This window comes from Nicrophorus vespilloides, unplaced genomic scaffold (genome assembly GCF_001412225.1).
Source record: "Nicrophorus vespilloides isolate i.1.1-1 unplaced genomic scaffold, Nicve_v1.0, whole genome shotgun sequence".
NCBI classification, from domain to species: Eukaryota; Metazoa; Arthropoda; class Insecta; order Coleoptera; family Silphidae; genus Nicrophorus; species Nicrophorus vespilloides.
In genome coordinates, this window is record NW_017097584.1 from 114477 (window position 1) to 141059 (window position 26583).

At 29.7% G+C, this 26583-nt stretch overlaps 1 protein-coding gene across 3 annotated transcripts in view; it reads right to left on the reverse strand.

Moving 5' to 3' along the window:
- Nucleotides 1-26583, reverse strand: part of LOC108560458 (discoidin domain-containing receptor 2) — a 150347-nt gene that overhangs the window by 37171 nt on the left and 86593 nt on the right. For all 3 annotated transcript variants that reach the window (XM_017918014.1, XM_017918012.1, XM_017918013.1), the window contains exons 3-5: nucleotides 25052-25157; nucleotides 17918-18149; nucleotides 630-777 (exon numbers count right to left, since the gene is read on the reverse strand). In XM_017918014.1, the coding sequence (XP_017773503.1) occupies nucleotides 630-777; nucleotides 17918-18149; nucleotides 25052-25157 (486 nt within the window). The remainder of the gene's footprint in view (nucleotides 1-629; nucleotides 778-17917; nucleotides 18150-25051; nucleotides 25158-26583) is intronic.

A 26583-nucleotide genomic window follows, 5' to 3' on the forward strand; every position in this document is an offset into this window, starting at 1 on the left:
TACAGGTTAAGGAATTTACACAGCGAGAGCTAACATTACTCCTCAAATAGGCACAGAGCTACAAAGTTAAAGCAAATATACACGTCTCCATTCAGTTAATTATTCCATTAAGAGACAATAGTAAATTACCTGTCTAAGTAAGTAGTAAATTCCATTCTAAAGTTTATTGTAACGCGACTATACATTCCACCCATTTTTCGCTCCCATCTAATAAAAGCCTTCACATAATTTATCCACCTAATATAAAACGTGGATAAAATGTATAAAAGTATATGTTTCACCTTTTTAATATATTCAAATATATTTTTGTGCAAGTGTTATTTTTTTAATAGCATCATGTAATGTTTTTGGATGGGCTTTAAACAATCACACTTCGGCAATTTATGCGAGGATAAAAATACATCCAACAGAAAATGGCAATATATTAAATTCCCCATGAATCTCGGACGGCCGTTCATAAAGCCGTACCTTTCCTTTTACCATTGCCTTGTCCATACTATATATACCTATATCCAGATCATAAAATAAATAACTTCTTGGAGGCATTTTTATGGGAAGAAGTTTCGAGAGGAATGGATGCGAGCGATTTATGTTTGTGTTTGCTCATGGAACGGTTTTGATATTCTTACCTGTCCATTTGCATCCTATTAGTTCCACCCTCATGCAAACTGTTCTGACGTGATCGCTGTATGGAAGCATGCGGATTTTCGTTGCGATAATTGGAGGATCTAACTTCTGCTCGACCACAGTATATGTGTTCGTATTACCGGATAACAACTGTAAAAGAAGAACAAGATTATCACAAAATAAATAAATGTGTATGTATGTAGTGAACAAAAAAACGAAAAACAAACAGAGATTTAACGAGTTTGGTAAATTTTCAGCAAATATGCAAATTTCCCGAGGCGGAAGTTCGTGCTAACGGTTAGGGCGACTTAAAAAATGTGCATTCGACAATTCCGCCAGATTCGAGAAATAATTAACGCGAAAAATACATTTCGAGACAGATTTAAAACGTGGCAAATGAAAGAAAAAATTATATATATTTGAGAGAAACTGTGTGTCCATTAAATTAATTAAAAAAAGTGCAATTAAAAGACGCGCCATTTCGGCGTCAAGACCAACAAAGATAAATCTCGACATGCTTTTGCGTCGCTCAGAAAATACAACAATAATGGACCTCCGTCCACGCTTTAAGCGATCCGCCCGGCCTCCATTATCTTGGTGTAACTTACATTATGTAAGTTACATAACATATTTGCATGCAACGAAGAGGGAGAAGAAGAGAGTAAAGAATATATAAATACAGAAAAAAAATGAAGCAGCACCGCTCGAAACACTTCGTATTTTATGTAAATTACGCGGATTTAAAAATTTACATTACGCAAAGCATCTAATGAAATTCAAGCCACGTCAGACATGTGGGACGAAAAATTGTTATTAAAACGAAATTTTCGGGCCGAATCTATTATCTTTATTGAAGTCTCGGGCGAAATACAGCATTTCGCTCCACTTGAAAGGAAGTAGTCTCCGTCGGATATTTTTTTCTCTCTCCGCCTTTCTTTCTTTCTCGTTTTAAGTTTAAAACTTGGAGCGAAGTACTTCTGGGATTAAACTAGAGACATCTGTTTACACAAGCGGCAAATGCGCTGGAACAAAGGCGGACTGAAAATCCAGCATGATTGGATATCCATTCCCGTTGCAAGAGAGATGCGCATCCACTTACAGCAGCTAATAATACAGATTTGGCTAATCCGCCTCAACGGCTTTAAAGAAACCTCGAATCTGTAATCGCTTTCCACCCCATTGCCTGCATAAATAAATTTCTCGAGAATGATTGCTTTATTCCACTCCTCTCTCTGCCCTACTTTCCTTTCCGTCCTTCCTTTTACCGAAGCAAAGAGGTTTTTTTCGCTCATTTCGTGAATAGTTTTATAATCTAACTAACATTGCGATCATCCGGGAATCGAAACATCATTTCAGAATTTTATGAGATCAGACGAACGTCCTCTCTTCATTATCGATATTTACATTTCATGATTTCCGAAAGCGCCGAACAGTAAATTACTTGAAATCGAAAAAGACTTGCCTCATCAACTACTTTTTTCTCTCTTTATTTACCCTTCTCCAATACTTCCACATTTTATCTTAGCTACATTCAGAGTTAATTATAAAAACGTGAATGTTGATCATTCATTAAAGTCATATGTACAGTATATACAGCATAAGCGGATAAACTGATTATATTAACATTATAATTCAAATATATTATATAAGATATTAAATAGGTTATAGTTACAACAAAACAAATGTACAACATTTAACTAAAAGCTTAAATCTTTATAATTTGTTGTTTTCATTATTTTTAATATTTTTAAGAAGGTCTTTATAGATATCATGAATCATAAAATATTGAAATTTTGATAATAATATTAATTTTTCATGTTCAATTTTATTTACACTAATATTTGATAACAAAAACATTAAATAATTTATATAGTAGTTTGCAAATTTGATTGGTTATCGCCTGTTGCCCACTTTCCCCTTAATTACAACAAATTGAATTTCAGTGCTAGATGCAGTGGTTTAGTGGCAGTCTTTGGGTTGTTAAACTATTATCAAAATGATTGGAATAACATGCATTATATATGTAAAGAATATATAAATTCACATAACTTATTTAATAGATTTGACTACTAAATGGAGATGATATTATAAATGAGTTAGTTTGGTAACTGCATTAAAAGTTGAAAATATACCGTTAATATTTGAATAATACATAATTTAAAGACCAAACTTTTAGATTTGACAGACACCATCAGCAATAAAACTTTTGTATCCTCATAACTAGTTAATGGCTTAATTTAAAATTATTAACATAATTAATTTAATTTATTGATATCTCAATTCAAATGAAATTATTTATTTGGATATTCTTATATTGGATTTAAAATATATGAATTTAGTCAAAAAAAATACAACAATACGTGAGATATTGGTTTGATCCGGTTTCAAATTTCAAAACAACCAAATTATAGTAATATAATTTTTTTAAATCTCTTTGCGTCAGGTTTATTTTTATGCAATATTCAAGTTCTGGATTAGATGGTTTCAAACAGTCCGCGATATTGTCGGAACCGATTACCCGCACTATGCGAGTTATTATTATATAACAAAAAGTAAAAGTAACGACTAGAAAAAATCATATACAAAATGTTTATTGTTTGTTCATTATGTATTATTTTTATTAGTGAAAATAATTAGTAGTAAAACCATGCAATATAAATTAATATTACATATAGAGAGTTTATCTTATTTAAATAAACTTTATTGAATTTAGTTTAGAAATTATTAATTCGATAAAGTTCACTAACGAGAATACACTTCGTTGAGTATAAGCATTGTGCTTAATGTGCACATGAACTGCTCAACAACTCGGTCTAAACATCAAACAATGTTCTAGACAACGTATTAAACTCTGAAACAAATCCAACTGTTAGAATACAAAACAAATTGTGTTTTCTAACACTGTTCTCCACTAATTATGCAACCGTTGAATACATGACTTTATAGACTATAACAGAATATCTTCCAATGAATTAAAAATAATCAATATTATCTATTCTTGTTAGACAAAATTATTAAAATTTATAATTATTTCTGAAAATAAAGGGTATATCAATGAATATAGAAATATTTTCCAAGATTTTTTACAATTTATTATGAATGTACATTAATTATTTAGTAATTTGTATTGGTCCATTTCGAACAAAGTATTTTTATCCAACGAATGGAAAACATGGAAAATTATGTAAATATAAGTTAATATAAAAGTTAACAAAAATTTTATTATAAACTATTATAAATAATATTATTAAAATTGTAGTTATATTGTATTTTTTGTAATTAACTATAAATAAAGTGAACAGTGGAGACGCACGAGTTCTCTGTAAAGCCCTGTCTAAATACACACACAGAGCGGGAAAACCCGTGACTTTATGGCATTCACCTTTGCAGTACCTTCGTAAAATGTCATTATAAACTTCAGTTCGCAGCGGTGCGTGCGAAAGTCTAAACGTTTAATTTTTATTGGTAGACACGGTCTGTTAGTCCGACACGACTATTGACTTTTCATTTAAGCAAAAGATTTAAATATAAATTTATCATATATTACTACTACTACTTATTTTTCCATTTTATTAATTATTTCCAACATACAACTTTATTTTCATTATGTTGTTATAAAATCACAGTTAGAAGTTTTGTATAACAAAAAATATATCACCGGATTAATCGAGGACTTTAAAACCGCATTTTTTATGTCGTAATAATTTTATTTACAATCTGTTCAATGTGAACAATGAATAAAATTAATCTTTCCCGGTAGATCTTTACTATTATGATGATATTGAACATTTATAATTATATATTGTTTTACTATTGTCGAGTAGTCGAATAGCCAGAACATTGGTATGTGACTCCAGTCTATCTTGGTATCTACTACTAAATATTGGTATTATATCCTCGACCATATCTATATAAAGATCGTCGTGACTTTGTTTATTCCTGACGAACCATGGAGCCCTGATAATATTTCTAAGGCATTTTGATTTTGTATAATTTGTATGTTCAAATTACTCTCCGCATCCCACATTATAAGTATATATATATATATTTTATTTATATTTGCTCCCTCTTAGTCTGAATGTGATCATTCAAGGTGAGTTTTCTGTTGAAATTAGGGTTTGTCGGTTTTTAAGATTCGGTTTTCTAAAACCGATTTTGAAGAAAACCTGTTTTTCAGCTTAGACTTAAAATGTAAAAATGTTTCATGAAATAAACAGAAAATTGGGAACAATTTATTCTTTCTTGCCAAACGAGATGAAAAAGTTTAGAGGCCATGATAGAAAGAAACATAAGATATAATTTACGATACAAATATTAATAAGTGAAGTCATATTGGAATTTCTGCTACTTGAACTGAAAAATTTGAAAACTGTGGAGACACAAAATCAATAGAGAAGACAAACGGGACTACTAACACTACTCCTTTATTTATAAAATCCACAAAATGTTTGGATGTCCAGCATATATTTCCACAAGCTTCAAAAAATTTGATCTGGACAAATATTATAAATAATTGTATCCAAATTAATAAAAAGGGCGACTAATAGCCGAATGGTTAAGTCGCCCTACACACATGTAGTGGGCAAAGGTTCAAATCCTGGTCAAGCCAGGCCCTTTGTGAGCCCTCTCGCTGATTGCAGCTCGATGGCGCTCGTTCATCACAGATGGACAGAGGTTCAGTATATGGATCTTCGAGGATAAAAAAATCCGAAATAAGAAAATCTAGCCATAGTTTGCAAAACATGGACCTTTTTGAAAAACAGGTGTGTAGACATTTCTTTCCTTTTTAAAAACATTTTTTCTAAGATAAATAATATTTTATAGTTATTTATTCTATCCCGTAAATTTTGTTTTGTTGTAGTTAATAATTAAGAATTTTTGAGTGAAAATTCGAAAACCGGTTTAAACCGGTTTTGTAGAAAAGTTGAGATTCGAAAACTGGTTTTTTTAAATGTCGGTTTTCGTATAAACACTAGTTGAGATGCATGACTAGATATTTGACTTTTGTTGATGTGGGAAGATCTTGTCTATTTATAATTTGGCTTCATTTGACTACTAATATATGTTATAATATACTTTGGGTTGATTGACATTTCAATTGGAGAAGATAAATAAGCTTCAATTCATTTCTCTTCTTCCGTTGAGACTTCTTGTGCTGGATTAAAATGATTGTTCTAAAATGATCTACAAACATTTCTACTTTATCACATAGCATAAAAATAAACAAAGTTTTCATGAGAATCAAGAAACTATTATTAGACATTTTTAAATAAATTTACTAATATAAATAAAATGTATATATTTTTTATATAAAATAATGAATAAAAATAATGTATTATTCAAAAATAATTATATAAATTTAATAAACATATCGACTAACAAAAATAAATCTTACTTTATAATACAAATGTATATCATAAATTATATGCATGTGCCATGCATATTGTCTCCAGCAAGAAGTTATATAATGTATTTAGAAAATGTAATTCTAAAAAATGTCAAAAGGAAAAACTTAAAACATCTTAAAAATAGATGGGAAATAGTCCTATCAAATACGAGAAATATTATTCATATTTGATTAAATATTGATGTATAGTGTATTGAACTGTATAGTTGATAATACTCTTTAATTTTTTTTAATGCCTCATTTTTGCAGACATACACAAATCACGTGTGACCTCAAAATTTCAGATATTGTTTCAGCAGTAGAAGAGTTAACAGTACATAATTAATAGTTAAAAAACAAAATGCAATTTTGGTTGGTTATGGATTTTTTCTTAAATGTATGAATATTCCGTACATATAATGTAAGTATCATTGCACATAATTAAAAATACAACGTAATTAAATGAAACAAATAATTTTCTGAAAACATCTTAGAAAATAAACAAACCATACGTTTCATCTTGGAATTCCATCTATTTGATGCGTAGGTAACAAATCCAATTAAAAACAGCTAAGACTTAGGCTGCGAGCAATTAACTAACTGCTAGACGTGAAGTCAGATTGAGGCAGGCAGTAATGCATGCTTAATGTAGATGTATGTATGATTTGTTTCCAGTGAATTTTCCTACTTGGAATTATTCACGTGTAATGAGCGCGATTTGCAGATGTAGCGTCGGCAGCAGCGGCAATTTATATAATGAAAATTTATGATTATTATCAGGATCGGGCAAATATAGACCCGGTCGTGATAAAATATGTAACAGCGAATTTGGAAAGCAATGTGGGATTTAATAAACGTTAGGATAGCGGCAGTAAAGTGCACAGAAGGAGGGCGAACGGGGGGCGGTCGTCGAGATAGATGTCAAGCGGGCGTTGCGCCAATTACAGAGCATAATCATTTATAAATCATTGCAGGCACATAACGCCCGGTTTAATAGCCTCTAAGTAACGACACAGTAAAACCTGTTCCAGAAACTCAATCCAATTAGTAATAATAATATTTTATCGGCGAACTTTGTTATTAAATCCGGAATATGCAATTCAAAATGAAAAATCCATAGGGAACAGTTTCAGCAATTGCAGAGTAATATTATTAATCGAGCAATGCAATGTACATTACGATTAACTAAGCAAATACTGCGAATTATTTTATACAAAATACTCTAAAACGTGGAGAGGATGAGAAGCGTAATTACTAATGGCCGATGCAAATTGTTTTATTGATATGCTTGACTCTCGTGTCCATATTTAAATTATAACTGCATCGGTTCAATTTCCAGTATTAATTCCGATCAACCATGGTTAGTTTAATTACAGACATATTATGTACACAGGTGTATATATATTATTCGGTATTAATCGTATTCATCTCATCGATTTGCTGATTTTATTCAAATTACAATACATGTATTATTTACTCATTTCTGAAATATCACGAGAATTATTGTGCTAGTGTTTACAATAAATGTATATAATGCCACTGTTGCAGCCACACTCTTCTTTATTTGCAACATAAATATCTATAAAGTTTTCTAACTGCTGAACACTAAAAATTGGCAGCAAGTGTATATTTTAAAATAGGAATAAACTAAATATTATTCTATCCCGCATACTGTAGAAACGGTATGTATCAAATATGATACAGTCGTTAAGAGGATTTTGTTTACCAAATATTATAGGAGTCCATGAGCCTTTATTTAGGGACAACTAGAGACACTCAAAAAATGAAATACGTTTATACGTTATAAATATTCATTAATTTTATTGTCATTTTATAAATATTTATTAATTTTTATTTAATTATAAATGACTTTTACAATAAATCAGCCGTTATTTTTTAAAGTGGTGTTTTATATATTTAAGGGTTTCCGTTAAATATATAATTATTAAATTTTTTAAAGGAAATAAACGTTTTTTTTTTGGAAGAAAGACCTTCAATAACCCTTTGTATCAGTTGAATTTTTTGAAATTATATATATTTGTTTTGATATTTTTATTTCTATATATGTTTTTGTTTGTACGACTGTTGCAATAAACATTATTATTATTATTAAACGTTTTTAGTAGATCCTAGTGGACTTATATCACTTTCTATAGTAACATATTTTAAAATATGGTGGTATGTATAGCAGTAAACTCATCTTATCGCAGAATTTCTCTCTTGTTATTGGTTTGGATGTTTCAACATAGTATTTTTTTACGTCGTTTAATTTTATTTATAATTTGTTCATCAATGTAAACAATGAGTAAATTTAAGATCGCGGTTGACATTAGGTAGGTAATCTTTCCCGGTGAATAGTTAAAATTATGATGATTTTTTATTTGTAGGTTGGCTGTCGTCTTATAGGTTAACTTCAGTATTATATTGATGCTCTGCGATTCCACTATTTCCCTTGACTGTGAATCTGCTGCTACCCTTAACACTGTCATTGTCCATCGAGTTGGCTGAAGGTCCATATGCTGAACCTAATTCATTTGACTGTCCATCTATGATGAACGATGGCCCTATTGCTACAAGCACCGAGAGGGCTCACAAAGGGTCTGGCTTGACCAGGATTCGAACCGGCGCTCACAAAATCGTGGACAGGGCGACTTAACCATTCGGCTATTACGTGGTAATTTTGCTAAGATGTTTGGGTCTTCCTTGTTTTTCAAATTAAAAAAAATACTTTAAGCATTTTCTTCCATACTAGTTTTGTAAAAAAAGCATGTGCGATTCGTCACTTTTAAACCTCATCTATCATATTTTCAGCCTCCATTTATTTTTACTCTATCTTCTTTACGATGTTTTTTTAAGGTACTAGCTAATATCTGCTAATGGGCAGTGCACATTGAAGTCGTAATAAGTCAAATAATACAAAGAAAAACTCTTAAAAATAAAATTAAATTAAACTGTTGCAAAGGAAACATAAGTAATAAATATTATTTTAAAATAAAGAGAAAAATTGTAATCCTGTGTTAAATAAAAGCATTTGGCTAGGATTTTCATTTTTAACATAAAAAAAATTTTTTTTTTTCAATTTTCTTCTTAACGGCCAAATTAAATCTCTCTTTAATTATTAGCTATGCAGTTTATTACAAATTATTATCAGGAATTATTATCAAATATCATTAAATAATTTTAAGACAATTGCCGGTATTTTTGTTATAATTTACCGTTTATCGGCAATGGAATCACAGACCCGCAAACGAAGATTTTTTCAGAATTGAGATTATCAATACAATAAATTTTTATTATATTATAAGTAAAAAAACAAATTTAATGTAATTTGCAACAAATCCTTATAATATATTTTTTGTAAATTAAAATGCCGAAAATTTTTTCTTGTTTTTATATATGTACTAGCTTAGCTGGGCTTTCAGAGCTATATTATTTTTTAATTTCTGTTCAGCTTGCTTGCCACATTCGGCTTCAATTATATCGGGTTTTAGACTCTGGCACCATTCCAATTCTAATAAATTGGATATATAATTCTTAGCAGCACTTTCTACGTCATTTTATTTCTCAGTTATTATCTTCTATAGCTTTGTTATGGGATTATAAAAACTTAATTCCAATTATAATAGTTTTTTATTATTCGATACTTATGTTCATTATGCTATAAGTTATAAATAGAATTAAATAATAAAACACATACATAATTTATGAATGCTATATTATAAAGTATTCTGCAATTGAAGAAAACGGAATATTTTTTTACAAAACAAAATAAAGTTTAATTTGTAACAAAATGTATGTATAAACAAAAACATGATTTTGTGTTACTTTTTTATAATTTATTTTTAGGTTGTTTTGAAATTTTCAAACCAGACGAAGCGAGTCGGTTTATGTGCATTATATTTATATCTACATCAAACTCAGCAACTTTAATGCATAAATAGCATTTTTTATGGATAGTTGAGTATGATATTGATTAAATATGTTGACCCAGTATTTATAGATAATAATAGACTGCAACAATAAAAAATAATATAAAAAAAGTAATTCACATTGTCACATTCGATAAATACAGATTATAAAATTTGCGTTTGTTAAATAGACGTGCATTAATATTCAAATTATATTACAAAAATATTTTTGTCGAAGCATTGCAGTAATGTCAATTACAGTTGGTAAATGTTCAGTAAACATGATATTATGAAATATTTCACTTCGTCATAATAAACTGTGCTTGCTGACTGCCCGAATATGCAAATAAGTGGAAATTTACTTTACGCAATTACGTGCAATTAGAATTTCTTCCGAGAAATTTTATTCAGATTCCAGCAACGATTACATTTTCTACGCTTGAATACTATTCGTATTATGCAATGCAGTACGTTTTTGTTTTTATTTTTTCATGAATATGTGCAATGCTAAGCAATATTAAAATATACTAGTATTACAATTTTTCTGTATTTTATAAATTTAATTTATTAATCCAAGTTTCTCATACATTTTTAATAACATTTTTATAATATTTTTTTTAATACGATCATTAATTTTAGTATAAATAATATGACTCAAATAAAAAGTATAGCATATTACAATTTATTTTAAACAATTATTTAAATAAAAAAGTAAATGCCATTGGTATTTCCGTAAATGAAAGAAACAACAATAGATTAGTTAATGTTCGTTTTTCTTTGAAATAAATGAAGAATATACGAGGAAAAAATTAGTACCATTATAAGAGAAAAGCCCGGATCAGCAAATAAAAAATCACCGGGGATTAAATTCTCTTTATACCCGTTATCCTTCATATTTAGTATGCGAATGTTTCTTTTTTTTCATTTATCATTAAAAGTACATCTCTGGGGTATCCTACAATAAGAGTATAAATATGTACGTTGTAACCTACTTACTTTTAATACATTAGTGTATAAATAAAGTAAATGTAAGTTTATTGTCTTAGAAAGTCACATTTTTTATAGACTATAGGTACAATATAGTCCGGATAATCAATTCCGCCAATATCCCTGGCTGTTTAAAGTACTAATTAAAGTACTAAATAAATCCAAAAAATTAAACAACAAGACAGAGATTTAATTTAAAAATAAATTACAAACCGCTTCGATTGGCCGGACTAAGCGAGGTATATTTCTGTATTCAGGATCCTCGATATGCAATATGTGCATTATCTTGAAACAATTCGGTTTATAGATAATTAATTGTAAAAAGAAAAACTGAACATAATCATCCGTTGTACTATCTAACTTCATAAATTGATTTAAATCTACAGTATTAGAATTTTGGGTTTTAATTATTAAATTTCATTAAATATAACTAACAATAATACTATAATACAAGTCAACTTATATATTATTATATTCGAGAAAAAATAGGTATTGTTATATTAGTTCAAAATAAAACTAATACAAACCTATCACATTGAAAACAATATGATTTAAGTAGTTCTGACATAGTCAGCAAAACTAGTCAGCATATTTTTGTTAGTTATTATACGAATTTAAAATATTATGTTATATGATAACAGAAATTGAAGCAATAATATTTTATGTGGTTATTTTATATCGAGTTCATATTTAGTTTGTAATCGAAATTTACACATGTAGTAACTTGTGAAAGGTAATCGAGTAAAGATAAGCTATAAAGCAGAGGAAAAAAAGAGAGCCGGTGAGTTAAAAGAGCGCAACCCGCACAACCGCATTCACACATATTGGAGTCTGAAATGTTTGCATCGTTTCCATATCCATATATATTCTTGGCGAATGGGTAGTGATAATGAGCGAAGCAATGGAAATGAAAGGAAACGAGGTGCTGATATGGATGGAGGCCCGCTTTTCAACTGTGACGACAGGAAGTTTGAGCGTCGCGACGCTCTCTCATTACGCTTAATGGCCATATTTACTGCGCAAGCCTCCTCATATCGTACAAACGTTCGTACATACGTATATTATACACACAGTCGTGTATAAGAATATAGAAATTATTGGTACAAATGTCCAATTTAGTAATAAATTCCAGAGAAATAACAATCGCAAAATATAATTTTGCAAACACACTGCTCACAGTTTATTTTAAATGTGCCGCCTTTGTATCATATGGAATTGAATTCACGCTTAAAATGGTGATTTTGTACTCATTGTGAAAGTAAAAGTTATTAACTGCAGTTCTCGAGTTTCGAAGGATATGCAATTAAATATATTCGATTTACCTTCTTCTAGCAACAATTATTAATTCATCTGAAGATCTGACTATGCTGCGTAGATGATGATCAAGAAAGGTCAAAATAGTGAGCCCTGAGGATCACCGGTGGTGACTCTTCTAACTATGAACCTTGACCACCAATTTTTATCTGGAATAATCTGTTTTCCCTATAGCACTTCACTAAGTCTACTAAGTTTTACCAGTCCTATAGGGACATTGGCTTCCTGCATATTGAAAATCAGACCCTCATATCAAACCTTGTCAAAGACCTTTGCGACAGCCAAAAACACTTAACAATATTCCGGACCTATGCTGGTGTATCTGCACTGATAATGTTTGTCTTTGGAACAGATCCAGTGAAGCAATATGATAATCTCGAGTAATGGGGCCATCATTTCTGGATTGGTACTAGAGAAATGTCATCATGCTCACTCATAAGGTGAACAGTCCATTTGGATTCCAGCAAGTTATCTCAATTGGATTTCTTTTGTTAGCTATTTTTACACAGAACAACCAGTGATTTGATCGAGTAAAAGTGACTGTCGAGTGACAGTTAAGTGTCGGTACAAAATTTGTTGTAGTTTCCGGTGGTCTGTGATTTCTAATCTGCGGTTGGTATTGTTGTGCCGTTGGTTGTTGGGAAGATTTCTACATCTGCCGGGTTATGGCATATTTGCTACTTGAGCGCAAGTGCGCCCGTCGAAGAAAGTGTTCTTCTGCTGTGCGTTCGAACTCTAGTTTGCCAGTAGCTATTCTGTAACTTGATTTTGTAACTGACAGGGTGAAGGCACTTTGCGTTTAGTTTAGCATTCTTAGTGTACTCGAAGAAGAAACAATTAATGCATTTTAGTATGGCCCTGCATCTTTTCTGCGATTGACCCCATTTTTGGCACCGATAGCATTGGCCAATGGTCTTCCAAGAAGGTAACTTGTTTGCATCGAATACCTTGATGATACCTCTGAAATCATCGAATGTCATCGGGCAGATATAAATTTCCTCTATAGTTCACCTGTTTACATTTAAACTTTTGCCTTGATCAAATTGGCGATGTTCATCTAATTATCCATTGTGCTCAAAATTATATGAGCGATATGTTCTTTTTTGAGCTCACCTTCAAATTCTGCAGATGTAAATGCAGAAGAGAGCGAACAACTCTAAATTAAGCGCTTCGTTTGGCACAGTTTATCGCAGACATTCCTAGGAGCAACTTCAGCCGAAGTACCAATAATCAAACACAATCAAATTATTTCAATCAAAGACAAAGTTGATTTGGGAGTAAGGTTGATGGTAAAATTATTGTTGTTGGTTAACAACATGGATTTGAAAGTGCACACAATAATTAAGACACAAATCATCTAATTCATAGACAAATTATGGAGGGATACCTATGGAATAGGTCAATAGCTTCTTAAACTTTATCATTCAAGAATACATTTGGAAATGCCACGGAAATTTAGATAAATCGCAGGAGGCAAAAGCAAACAGGAAAAAGTTGTATTAATAATAAAAATGGAGGAAGGTAGTGAAACAGATTGATTTGCAAATTGATTTAATGCAAAAAACGACAAAAGTTGCAAGGGTATGTGAATGAAAACGGATAAAATAATCTTGGAAGGGAAGGCTCGTGCTAATAACAAAGATAAGAGCAAAAGAGAAAACAAGAGAACGGAGGATAAATTAACTGAAGACGAGGCAAAACAAATTGAAACGAATTTATTTGGAAAGGATGAGAAAATTGAAGAGGAAACGTAAGAAGGCGAAGAAAGTAAACGATATGCATGACGTCACCTTCCAAATGGAACTAAACTTGCTAAATCCAAAATGAGAATAGTGAACTTATTAAAAATAACATATTTCATATATACAGATATTTATTAGTTAATTTGCTTATTTTTTTCTCATATTTTAGCAGTTTTTATAAAAATATGTACAAAATTCATATTTATTTCTATACAATAAATATTTTATATGCAAAACAACATTTTCTTGCTATATTTTTTTGCTCATATATTAGAAGCTTTTTTACAGAATATATTTGCATTATTATATTTATTATAACATAGAAAGGCTATGTCACAACAGATTGGCCAGTGGCGCATTAAGGATAGTTGGGAACCCTTGCCAAAAAATACTAAAAACAATATTTAAATAAATAAATTTATTTAAAATACTATAGGTAAATGTTTTGGGTATCCAACAGCCAGGAGCATCTAGGCACGTTAATCATTGTCTTAGGTAGTCTTTCCCAAACATTCGCCATCTGACATATTTTTGTATTAAATATATCTTCTGATAATAGCAAAATAAAAAGTCGACTTGAATTTCTTTATCTTTATGGTATTTAACAAACGCCAAAAAAATTTCAAAATTCGCAATATCAGTGAAATTCGCAATATCGATGAAGTAACGAAGTTTTTTTTCTTATTTTATATGATTGTAATTGAAAAAAGAAAGGAGCTTGTATGCACAGCCAAAACCCGGTGCTGCACATAGTCCCATAATACTCTTCCCATCCCCCAGGGGGTACGTGTACCACACTTTGGGAAATATTAAGGCTACTGACCATAGTTACTAATATAGTGGAAACAAAGTTGTAATTTATAATCTTATCAATAAAATATAATAGTCACAGCAAAGATTTGAAAACCTGGTACTGCATGATTAACCATTGAAGTTCTAGTAAATTCCTTTTTTTTTCTCACAACTAAATACTACGAGAATGTTTTGTTTGGTTAATAGGTTAGTTATCCAGTATATACATGATGAAATAAAGGAACCATTTCTTTCTTTGAAAATAAATTAATAATATATGTCTTCTCCAATATATGCAAGGTGACAGACAGCTAGGTTATTCGATATTAGATTCACTTAGAATAACAAAAAAGTGAAAAAAAACTGAGTTAATGTAAGAAAATCAAAAATTAAACAGTAGTAGTAAACATTGAATTAATTTAAAAATACTTTTTTTTGTTGATTATGTCTGAAACATATACTATACCTGTCATTATTTTTAGGAACACGCTTACAATTAATTCAAAATTATATGATAACGTATTAATTCCACTCACGCATTCATTACAGGGTTGTAATATAAAAGGAGGAACTTGTAATATAATTCTCAGGATTGAAATCTCGCGTGTGGAGCGCACCTTTTGGAAGCCACCCCCCTCTCATACCACCTCACCCTGTCCCATTTGTGATGGCTTGTATACATCTTAATTACAGAAATGCGGAATACAGGTGTGTATAAGAGATTTTGGCAATTGGTATTCAAATTGGTATTCCCTATTCCGCGGGACGTGACCGAGTGTCAGATTCGAGGGGCCGTTTCCGTCAGGGTTCACGTGTTCCGATTGTAAAATTCACACATGTGCCGTCGAATAATCGGTTCAAATTATTCCGGTGGAATTCGCGTATCGCACAGAGCGTGGAGGTTCCGCGGGGGGAGGCGGATTGCGCTCCACCGCCTCTACCATCCCCTGCCCCAAAACGCGAACGGCCCGAGCCATGCCCTGGGAGGGGCCAGTCCGAAATGTATGGGCATTTAAAAAGTCATTTCTGCATAGGAACGCGTTCCGCAAGGAATAAGTTGATTGGCAAATATTTTATACCCGACCAACTGCATGGGGATTCCCAACGATACGCTTCAATTGATTGATGATTCTACCTTTTTTCCATTCATATTTCGTTTTCTCTGTATATCTCTCTCTCACACTCACATACTCTCGGGCAAACACGCACAAACTCTTCGGAAGCAGGAAGATGCATGATCCGTGATATGACCGGCTACATGCCATAAATTCAAACCATTTTTCTAAAATTCTATATTGTGAAAAACGAATGCAATTTGTCTACATTTATTTGTAATAATATATTCTATAATGTATCATTTTCGACCATTAAAAAAATATTTTTTATTGTTAAATTTCATCTATGTTTAATTCCATTCATTAATGTAAAAATACATGCAAATATCATTTTTATTATTATTACCTGAAATTTAAATACAATTAATTCATGATTATCTATATTTTCAATATGAGTAGTAGATATGCATGTTATATGAATGAGATCTCTATAGAAAAGTGAAATTCTTATGGATCCACCAACTTTTCTACTAATAAAGAACACAATTTATGTTTTCAGTGTTTATTCCATACTATCTATGTTCATAATAATAACATTTATTGCAACAAATTATACTATTCAGTCTTCATCGTTGGCCAGAGTAACACTTCGTTTGATTCGACATGGAACGGAAAAGGTGATAATCTATTGGCGTAAGGTCCGGAGAGTATGGAGGATAGAACACCCATTAGAGTTGATTGAGAGACTCCTTGACGATGATTTCAAGAAATTATTCATTTGTAGCAATATTTTTCATAATAGTGGATAACTATAAAATCCAAATTATTGATGGACTTATGAACATATATGAGACAAAGAGTGTAGACTTTTTGAATTAATAAAAATTATAAATATAATCACGAATAATAATATTTATAAAAAAAACTTTCCTTAAGGAACATCGAAATTCAATATTCCATAGTTGGAAAACAAATAAAAAAATGTATACAATAATTAATTCCGCCTTTTGCCTGTTACTTAAATATACTATTATTAAATTATGTTTTCCGTGATGCAATAACTTCGAAACCGTTTAGATTCATGTTATGGAAATCTCAACATTTATTTGAATTAGGTTAACATTACTCTTGTGTTTTTTTTTCGCTTTTCGAGTCCATATATTAGTGATAAGAATAACTGCCGGGAGGGATAATTAAAAACAAGTACATGCGACACCATAAATTACATTAATTATATTTTTAATGTTCGTCGTCGTAAATTCCGGATACGTCAAATGTGTTTAAGGTCTATTTGCGGACTAATTACCAGCAATTATTTTAGTAGCTTTATTTCGTTCTCATTAAACCAACAGAAAATGTATTTCTTCACAACTGAAAAAAAAATAAATATATAACTGGATAAATTATCACATTTGATTATATTTTATTTTATTCCAGTTTTTTTCTGTTTAGGTCACTTGAATTACATCAAAAGCCTATTCACAACCTTTGTTCAAACGTACATTTCAAATATATTTTTCATTTGGAATTTGCTTTTATCCAAGAAAAAAAAACATGTAAACATTGTGAATTTCATTCGTTTGATTATTTTTTGAATATTTAATAAAACTCAATACTCAAAACGAAAACATTTCATTAATTTCTATAAAATTTGATATTTGATAATTAAAATGTATTTAATTGATACTTTAGTTTTATTTAATTCGATCTATTTAAGTACGAAACGAAAGACACTGAAAAAATAGGTTTCAAGATTGGTAGAGAATGTAAGATTTACGTGGCACGAATTTGAAATTGCCCCGAGGAACTTAATGGCGTGGAAATAAACAGTCCGAATAATTAATTCGTTAGATGGATAAACAATTACAGTATGGAAATTGCAATTGCTCTCGCGCGCGGCATGTAAAACATGCAACTGTAGAAACTATTAAACTTATGCAACAACTTTAATTAACTGGCGAATTAGTCGGGCGGAAGGGCACGTCTATTAGCTGCTTTGAGGAGAGCCGCACGGTTGGAAGTAGTCTCAGACAGGAGTAGTAGTGTAGTGTATATGGTGGAATATAGGGAAGGCATGACGAGGGAATGAATCAAATCGGTACTCACCTCTTTGCCATCTCGATTTTTCCATCTGATCCACTTTGCGAATCCGGGACGCCAATATTCTATCATATATTCCTCGGCATATTCCTGACCTTGTCCATTCCCGAAGCGCCCCTGCGTCTTTCCAGCTGTTATCACATACAATCCATCCAGGCTGATCTCCAAATATTCCTTGGCATCGCGTGAAACCATCTGTCTCGGACACCAGGCTCCACCGTTTTTATCATTTCGAAGTCTGCATGGTGGAAAAGACAGAAAGAAATGAATATAATATAGATATTATCAGCCATTCATATTATACTGTTACACATTTCAGAATAATGTCACTATATTTGTTACATTAGATCACTTTGATTATTTTTTTAGTAACTTAATAATAATTGAAATATTGGGAAGCCTAAATATAATAAGAATTGATGAATGTGTATAATCTGCTGTACGATCTGCTTTGTTTTTACATAATTGTAATTAAGTACACCTGAAAAGATTATGCTTTTGGTGCAAAATGGAGCCAATAAAAATTGAAAATAAATAATAAGACCTTTCTAGTCACAAATATATGAATTTAAGTTTTATGGAATTGTCCAATATTCAGAATTTGATAATGTTCAATTAAAACTATTTATTTTCTTCCACGATAAAAAAATGAAATACAAATACCTGTAGTTAATACCTAGTACTTTCATATACAATATGTCGAATAAAGTTATTTTGATTAAGACGGACAATATGTAGTATATTAACACATAGTAAATAGATAAAATGAGAGTAGAGTGAAATATCAAATTAACGTTAAACGAAATCTTACTGTACTTGTAACTTGAATCTTTTAAATAACTTTATCTGTATTATTAAGAAACATTCCTTACTACAAATATTAATACAATTATCAATTACTAATAATTAACAGATAGACATATAGAAATAAACGTAGTTTATATTATTAATTTTAATCCAGAATAATTTTCTAATTTTGAGATATGATATTATTATGCAACTATAATTAATATGAAGGGCATAACCATAATTAGTTGAAATGATAATGTACGTATTTGTCTATATAATTAATTATATGTTTATTTGGCTATATCTGCTTAAAAGTATTTTTATTATATACATATGTATTTGATTTGTTCCATTAATGGATTTACATCTCAAACTCCTCGGTTTCCGAACAAAATATTGGTTCAATATTGATGTGTCCAATTTGAGCAATTTGGCAACTTAACTTTAAGTTCAGTATCTATTCTTGAATTGTAATTCAATTAATTTTCGTGTGCCAGAAAATCATGTGGAATCAGCCTCGTAGGCCCCAAAAATTGTTATGAGCTCTAATGGATAAGACGGCCCTGGATGTACGGCGTGAGAAAATAAATTAATCTGAATTAAATTTTGGTCTACATTTTTATTATACTATTGAATATTTTCTGTATTTTTATTATTCAATTTTATATAAATTAATATTATAAATTTCTCCGAGCACATGTTGACGAACGTAATTAAATTAGAAGTTAATTAAAATGCAAATATAAAGGTATATATTTTAGTATAATTAATATTCATGTCGGTATTGTAATTAGATGGAATTCTTGAAACACTAATTGAAATTATTTGAATGCAAATTATGTAGCTTTGTGCAAGTGTTTTGTCCGGCCGTTGAATTCTAGTGAAATGTGGTTGCGAAAGCATGCACCTCACTTCATTTGTGAGCTGCCTCCCGCAGCGGAGGGTGCTCTTTGCATTCGGAAAATTGCACGAAATATTTAGTAGATCGTTACCGAGTAATTCGACGAACATTAATCCACCACAGTTGCAGATGAATTATTATGAGAATCGTTAAATATTTGATATATGACGCGCGGCCCCCGGCAGGCCGCGCCGCTAATGCATTGCGAAAATATTATGCAATCGTAAATTAAAAATCAACTAAATTTTTGTTACGAATGGCTTTTCCAATTATATATTTCATGTTTGAAACAACGATTTTGCATTCGCTCAAGGACAATTACATATTACCTATTAAGTATAATTGAAATAACATTTGTAATTATCTGAAAATCAATAAAATACTGATTTAAATAGCAAAATATTATCTAATAATAATAATTTTAAGCTAGCTTTTTTGGGAATTTGTTAACTTTAGGCTAAACTAAGTTTATTTGAGGGCCCTCATATAGTACTGTTTGGGGCCCCACGACTTTTGGATGCTCTCGACTAAAAATCTTTAGGGGCCCACGACAGATTGGGGCCTTCGGATATTTTTTTTTGTTTGCACATCGTTCGCTGATCAGCTTAATAGTTAAGTATAATAATTCGCTGTTTTCAGAAGCAAATATTATAAATTTATTTCCAAGATTAGATAGCTTTTTGACCTAAATTAGAGCCAGTAAAGATGTGTAAATAAATAAAAATTAAATTAAGAATTCTGTTTTCTATTTGTATATATAAATAATGTTTAAAAAAATACATTTGTGAGAGTGAAGAATGGATTATATTTTTATATTTTTTCAGGACAGACGGAAGATTCAGTTGATCTTTTTTGGTAAAACTGTTTAGGTTCCTTTTGAATCTCCAAATATGTATATTATTTATTTGTATTGATAGTATTATAGATCTAATTGTAAAAATAGTTACATTTTTCCGTGCATTATTTTCTTTGAATTAATTTTTGCTAAAGTCAAAATGTATAGTGAACAATTCATTAATGTACTTATTCATTTTAACAGCAATATCTCAATGTTCTAAGCTCACAAAACATTTAATAGCAATTAAAAAAATAATAAGAATATTTCGTGAAATGCGCTAAGCGACTTTATTATTAAGCGCAAATCTCTCTAATGCGCGTCAATCTTCAAAGGAGATTTTATTAATCTCCTTTGTACTATCCTTAAAGGGAAGTTATAATTTTAATTCCTAGTTCCATAAAATCGGGAACGGTAAACTTCTTTACATATATACGAAATCGCTGACTGATATAGATTTTAAATATTTTTTTATTTCTAGTCTATATTCGTACTAAATTCATTAAATATTTAATATAGTTTTCATACTCATCTCTATTTTATAAAATCTCAATAAAATTAGTTTATTGTATAAATTTCAAAATGTTAACATTTAATTATAAAACATCTATTACTCATAAATTTGATATTATAATTGTCAATAATTTTATATTATAAATAATTATATCACAAAAAAGAACTATGTTGGGTCTTGCAGCAAAAATGTTTAAAAACTACTCTACATCACATTATCAATATAAAGTATTTTTTTATATTTATAATCTTCAATGTAACTTATAATAATAATTCGACAGATTTTATAACAGTTTCTATAATTATGAAATTATATTATTTAATATTAATAAATAGTTACAACATATATTTTCTTAGTTCATATAAACACTTGTCTACAATTTATAAAACTTGTTATGAAATAGTAAAAAATATCACTTTGTGTTTCTTTCTCTATCCCATTTTCACTGAAATCTTTCTATTCCTGGATTTTTAATTTCTTTATTAAATATCTTTATAAAAGGTGAATTGTATTTTAATGATTTAGAAATCATTCCTTATATTGTTTAATTCATTTCTCCTAGATTTATAAGTTATTACAATATAAATTTAATTTCCAAGTAGGACAATGTGTTGTTATGTATTTTATGCTTTTAGTTATCACACATATTTTTTTAGAAAATGTACTCCAATTATGTACTTTCTAATATAATCGAAAACTTTATATTTTCTGTTTGCTTGCCTTGAGGCTTTTATTCCATATATATAGTTGTTCTTTTTTCATTTGTTTGTTGTTCGACAGAGACCTGGGGTTTTTGGAGAGAGAAGCTACTGTAAAAGTTTCCAACCGAAGCTCTGTACTTTTTTTTTATTCATCAATACAAAACATCTGGATACATATATGCACACAAACACATATATGCAGCTATTACTACTAACACATACACAGATAGATACAAACACCCGCATATACCGAGGGAACCATAGTGGTACAATTGCGGAATCTGCGGGAAACGGACAAAACAAAATAGAACACTGATAATTACTCTTTGATAGCCGGCAAAAATATACATTTTACATCAACGGCTGTGGGCAACCATCGTAATTGCGAAAGCAAATTCGAAATAGCTAAAAACCGTTTCGCATTAAACGCGATTTACTGCACATAAAATACAAACACAGACAGACGCACACAGAACCTTGCAAACAATATGACTTGTATCTGCTATCTCCGAATTCAGTTACGTTTAGTTTTAGGGGTGGAACGTACGGTTTCGTGGCGGTAAAAAAAAGTACGCACTACGTGAATAAAAAAGGCCGGTAGAGGCAAAAAAAGGAATAACTGTATACTACATTCGTAGGGCTTGCGTTTTGCCGTTCACCCTCACGGTACAGGTAAAATCGTAAAATGTCCAAACGATGATAGAATGAAACGATGGAAATACATTCCGCTAAAAGCATTTCAGGATCTACTTGAAATTTAAGTGACTTAAGGCCAAGGGAACTATCGATTGCATAAGGGAAATACATTTTTTCACATGACATTTTTTTCATAGAAAAAAAAACACTTTTAGCATTGCCAGGAAATGATGTATTTAAATTGTTTTTATAAAATATATTTGTAATAATAATATAAAATTTTAATTTACCTTCCAATTTTAAAATAAGTTAAAAAATATCTTATGTAAAGTCATAATTAAGACTTCTATTACGGTTTTTCGGTATTCTTTATTGTCAATTTTGACAACAAATACTATGTACTAGATCTGCATATCTAAAAAGTGTTTTACCAAGACTGGTCGATTTTTTGATTATAATTTTGTTAATATAATTTAGTTGTTTCATATTTGTTAATTTACTTGTTTATCAATAAATAAAATTGATTTCTATTTGATTGTTAATATATTAAACTTTTAATAAAACTTAATACGCTTTTGCTAATCACTTCATTGGATATATATAGAAATATTCCTTGGTAATTAGTAGTATATAATTTATGGTGGAAGTGCCGGGCAAGTGTCAAAAAGTACCCAAACTATAACAACTTTGAAAAACTAGAAATTATTTTTTATATTTTAGTCCAATTAAATGTTCTTTTTAAATTTAAAACATTATCAACTATATATTAATTTACTACCATAAATAAGCAATTTTAAAAATGAATGTATATTTAAATTTTACAGCTTACGAAAATAATTACATGGATAATAATATTTGGTTCATTATAAAGATTAAATACCATTCCATAGCATAATTATTTTGTCTAACACTTAAGAACTTTTGCAAACAATTGTAATAATAACAAATATATCAATATTACTTATTAAAACTGTATTAACATAAATGCTTTATTCAATGATATAAATTAGAAATTTTACTATATCTGATGGAAATCAATTGGACCTTAGGTTTATCTGACTTTACCACTACTGATACATATATGTACCACTCAGTTTAATGTCAAGATTAAGGGAATTTTATCAGGTTATATTGAGGGGTATACATTTGCGTTAATGGTACTTATATGTACTACTACCACCTCATATACTTGGATGTTACTCCCGCCTTTTTAAATGTAAAAACGTTCATACAGTTACACCAAAAAATATGAATATAAAGTGATGTAATATTTAACTCACAGATTCTAGTTAAAATAAAATGGAAATAATTTAATGTTCCTTGGACGGCCCAGTACCTCGACCGTTCAGAAACATTACGAAAGATATTTATGTAACCATAATAATGAAATAGGAAAAATATTACAAAGAGCTATAGATTATTAATGTATATTGACTTAAATCAGTTACTTTTTTATGTTTATTTTTACAAGATGTGCGAGTTGTCAATAAAATATAAAATCTGAATTAAAATTTAAATGACGTAAAGGAAATTGTATCTAAATATTAGACAAATATATACATATTTCTTTTTATACTAATACCAAGCATAGTGTAACTTTGATCAGTACAGTTTCACTATATGAATGTAGTTTGAAAATCTCAAAACAAACTAAATTTTAATTCAATAATTAAAAAATAAATTTTACAAAATTAGTTCTCAAAATTAATTTTTATTTGTAAATCATCATTCTTTTGTAAATCCCTAGATTTGCCAGGTTTCACATAATGCGGGATATTGGCGGAACCGATAAATCGTACTGTAAAAGTTATTTCTATTTTTCATTAAACAGAACACATGTAACAAATAAACGTTCAGTGAATAGGAGAATTGTATTATTGCTGTCTTTGATGTATGCAATGATACATCATGACTTCGAATCTCACAGGTCTAAAGTGCTTTCCAGTATTATTAATATTGTCTGATTGACTTGGCGTGAAATTTAATTTGAATCTACAATCGAATATCTCACAAAATTCCAATATATAAATCCTAGAATATATTACAACGTTTTTATACTTTTTCACATGCAGACATTTTGTACATTATTTAATATTATTTTAAGCTAATTCTTGTATGTTTAATAATTAATTATTATTACAAAATTTATTTTTGAATAATTCACGTGTAAAATTAATAAATTATTTCATTCACGTTAGTAACGCAATAAAATTAATTTGTAGCATATTGTAAATTAATTGTTTTGATTATTAATAATGAATATAAAATGATTGAATATAAGTTATTTATTTAGAATTAATGATTAAAAGTTAAATAAAATATTAATTTTTAATATTGTTACTGCATACAATAAATTTTGTTTATTATAATAGTTACTATATTAATGGATATAATAATAATTAAGTAAGATTAATGTCCTCGATAAATTATTTAATGAAGTATATTATGTAATTTGCGCTAGTCTATTGTCTGAAACAGATAGTGTTCTGGATATTCAATATAGCAAGACTTTGGGTTACGTATAACATAATTGGGATGTAAATCTGATATAGCATATTACATGTTAAAAGCAAGAGAACATCCACCTGTGCTTATGTACAATAACCATGGAACTAATTATTACTATAATTACCCGATTATGTTTTCAATTCAGTGTTGTTGTATTTGCATATGAATAATGTTATGTTATTGATTAAGATTAGTTGTGTGCCGAATTTGGAACGGATGGAGGAACATACTGGCAAACATGCAGGATAATTTATACCTTCCGTGTTGGGGCCCTACGCTACCGGAATCGTACGCCGAGCTGGCCGTTATTGCGGAGTCCTTGATGGCCCCCGATTCCATTCCTAAGGCCGAGCCACATAATCCTGCAATAAAAAACAAAAGGAACCCGTTGAAAATTAGCTTTTCAGCATTGCAATAAAATGTACTGATTTTATTGTCACAGCGACCAAGCATGGAACAACAGCAGCAGCAAAAAAAAAATATGTAATAAAAACGTTATAAAGGTCGTAATGCCTTTACTTAATCTTTGCGCCTGGATCCGCTGCAAGAAACAAAATGTAATAAAACAGTCTGATTTATTCTGCAAATTTATGAATTCGTTTTTACATATTTTTTCTACCTTGAACGATAAAATACAATACAGTTTAACGGTATATTCAAATATTTGAAGTTTCATATATCGCTCATACAACACGGTGGTTACCTTCCAAATGTAATATGTGCTTAACACACTGTTGAGTGAGAGGAATCCATTCAATCTTTTTAATCGTGTTAGAGCAAAGTCATGTAGTGAAAGTACTATATTATACGATGGAAATCTTTCATAGTCCGGCTTCGATTAGTCCGCATTAACTATAGACCGGTTTGAAACTCTTTAAATAAACTAGATTTTAATTAAATTATTGATTTTTCATCTTATACAATCAAGTCTTATTTTAATGCTTCATTTAGTTCCTCAAATATTCCGGTTTCAAATAGTACGAGATATTGTCCGAATCAATTACACGGTCTATGCGAGGTATTACTTTATGTATATATATATATAATATGGATATGATTATTTGTCGCATTGTCATATCTGTAGTGGTTTTATTTATATAATTTATTAATTAATTTCAATTTTTGCAGCGATAAAATTTTAATTAAAATACTTTATATTTGATTATATTCAATCTATAAAAATCAAATAAATTTCATAAATGCATTAACTGTTTTTTTATGATATCAAAAGATGTGTATATATATGCAGTAATTCAGCATTCTCATACATCAAACTAATAAAGAAAATAGTACACTAATTTATTTATATTATTTTCATTTATACAGTCTCTTTTTGTGCGGGTTATTGGCGGAACCGATTATACAGACAATTAGAGTTATTGTTATTAAATATGTTCAAAATCAGATTATTTAACTTAATTTTTTTAAATTATTATTATTACATAATTATAAGAAATTAAAAACTCTTTTGCCCAAATGGAGCCAATAAAAAGTAAAAATAGTTTCGGTAACAGAAAGCTATTTAAATTTGTTGTATTTATTTTTGTTTATAAATATTTACTATAATATATTTGAAAAAAATTATGGAGAAATATAAATATTTACCAAACTTTTTGTTTTAGACTTAAAAATAAGTTCATTATCGGAACTTGACTGACAAACATAGTTTGCCTGATGTAAAGTTAACTGATAAAATAACTTTGAGGATTAAGCGGCGGTTGGATGGAGTACTCTTGTTTTCCGGTAATCAATTATTAAGAAATGGTACAGTACATAGGGAGTAATAAA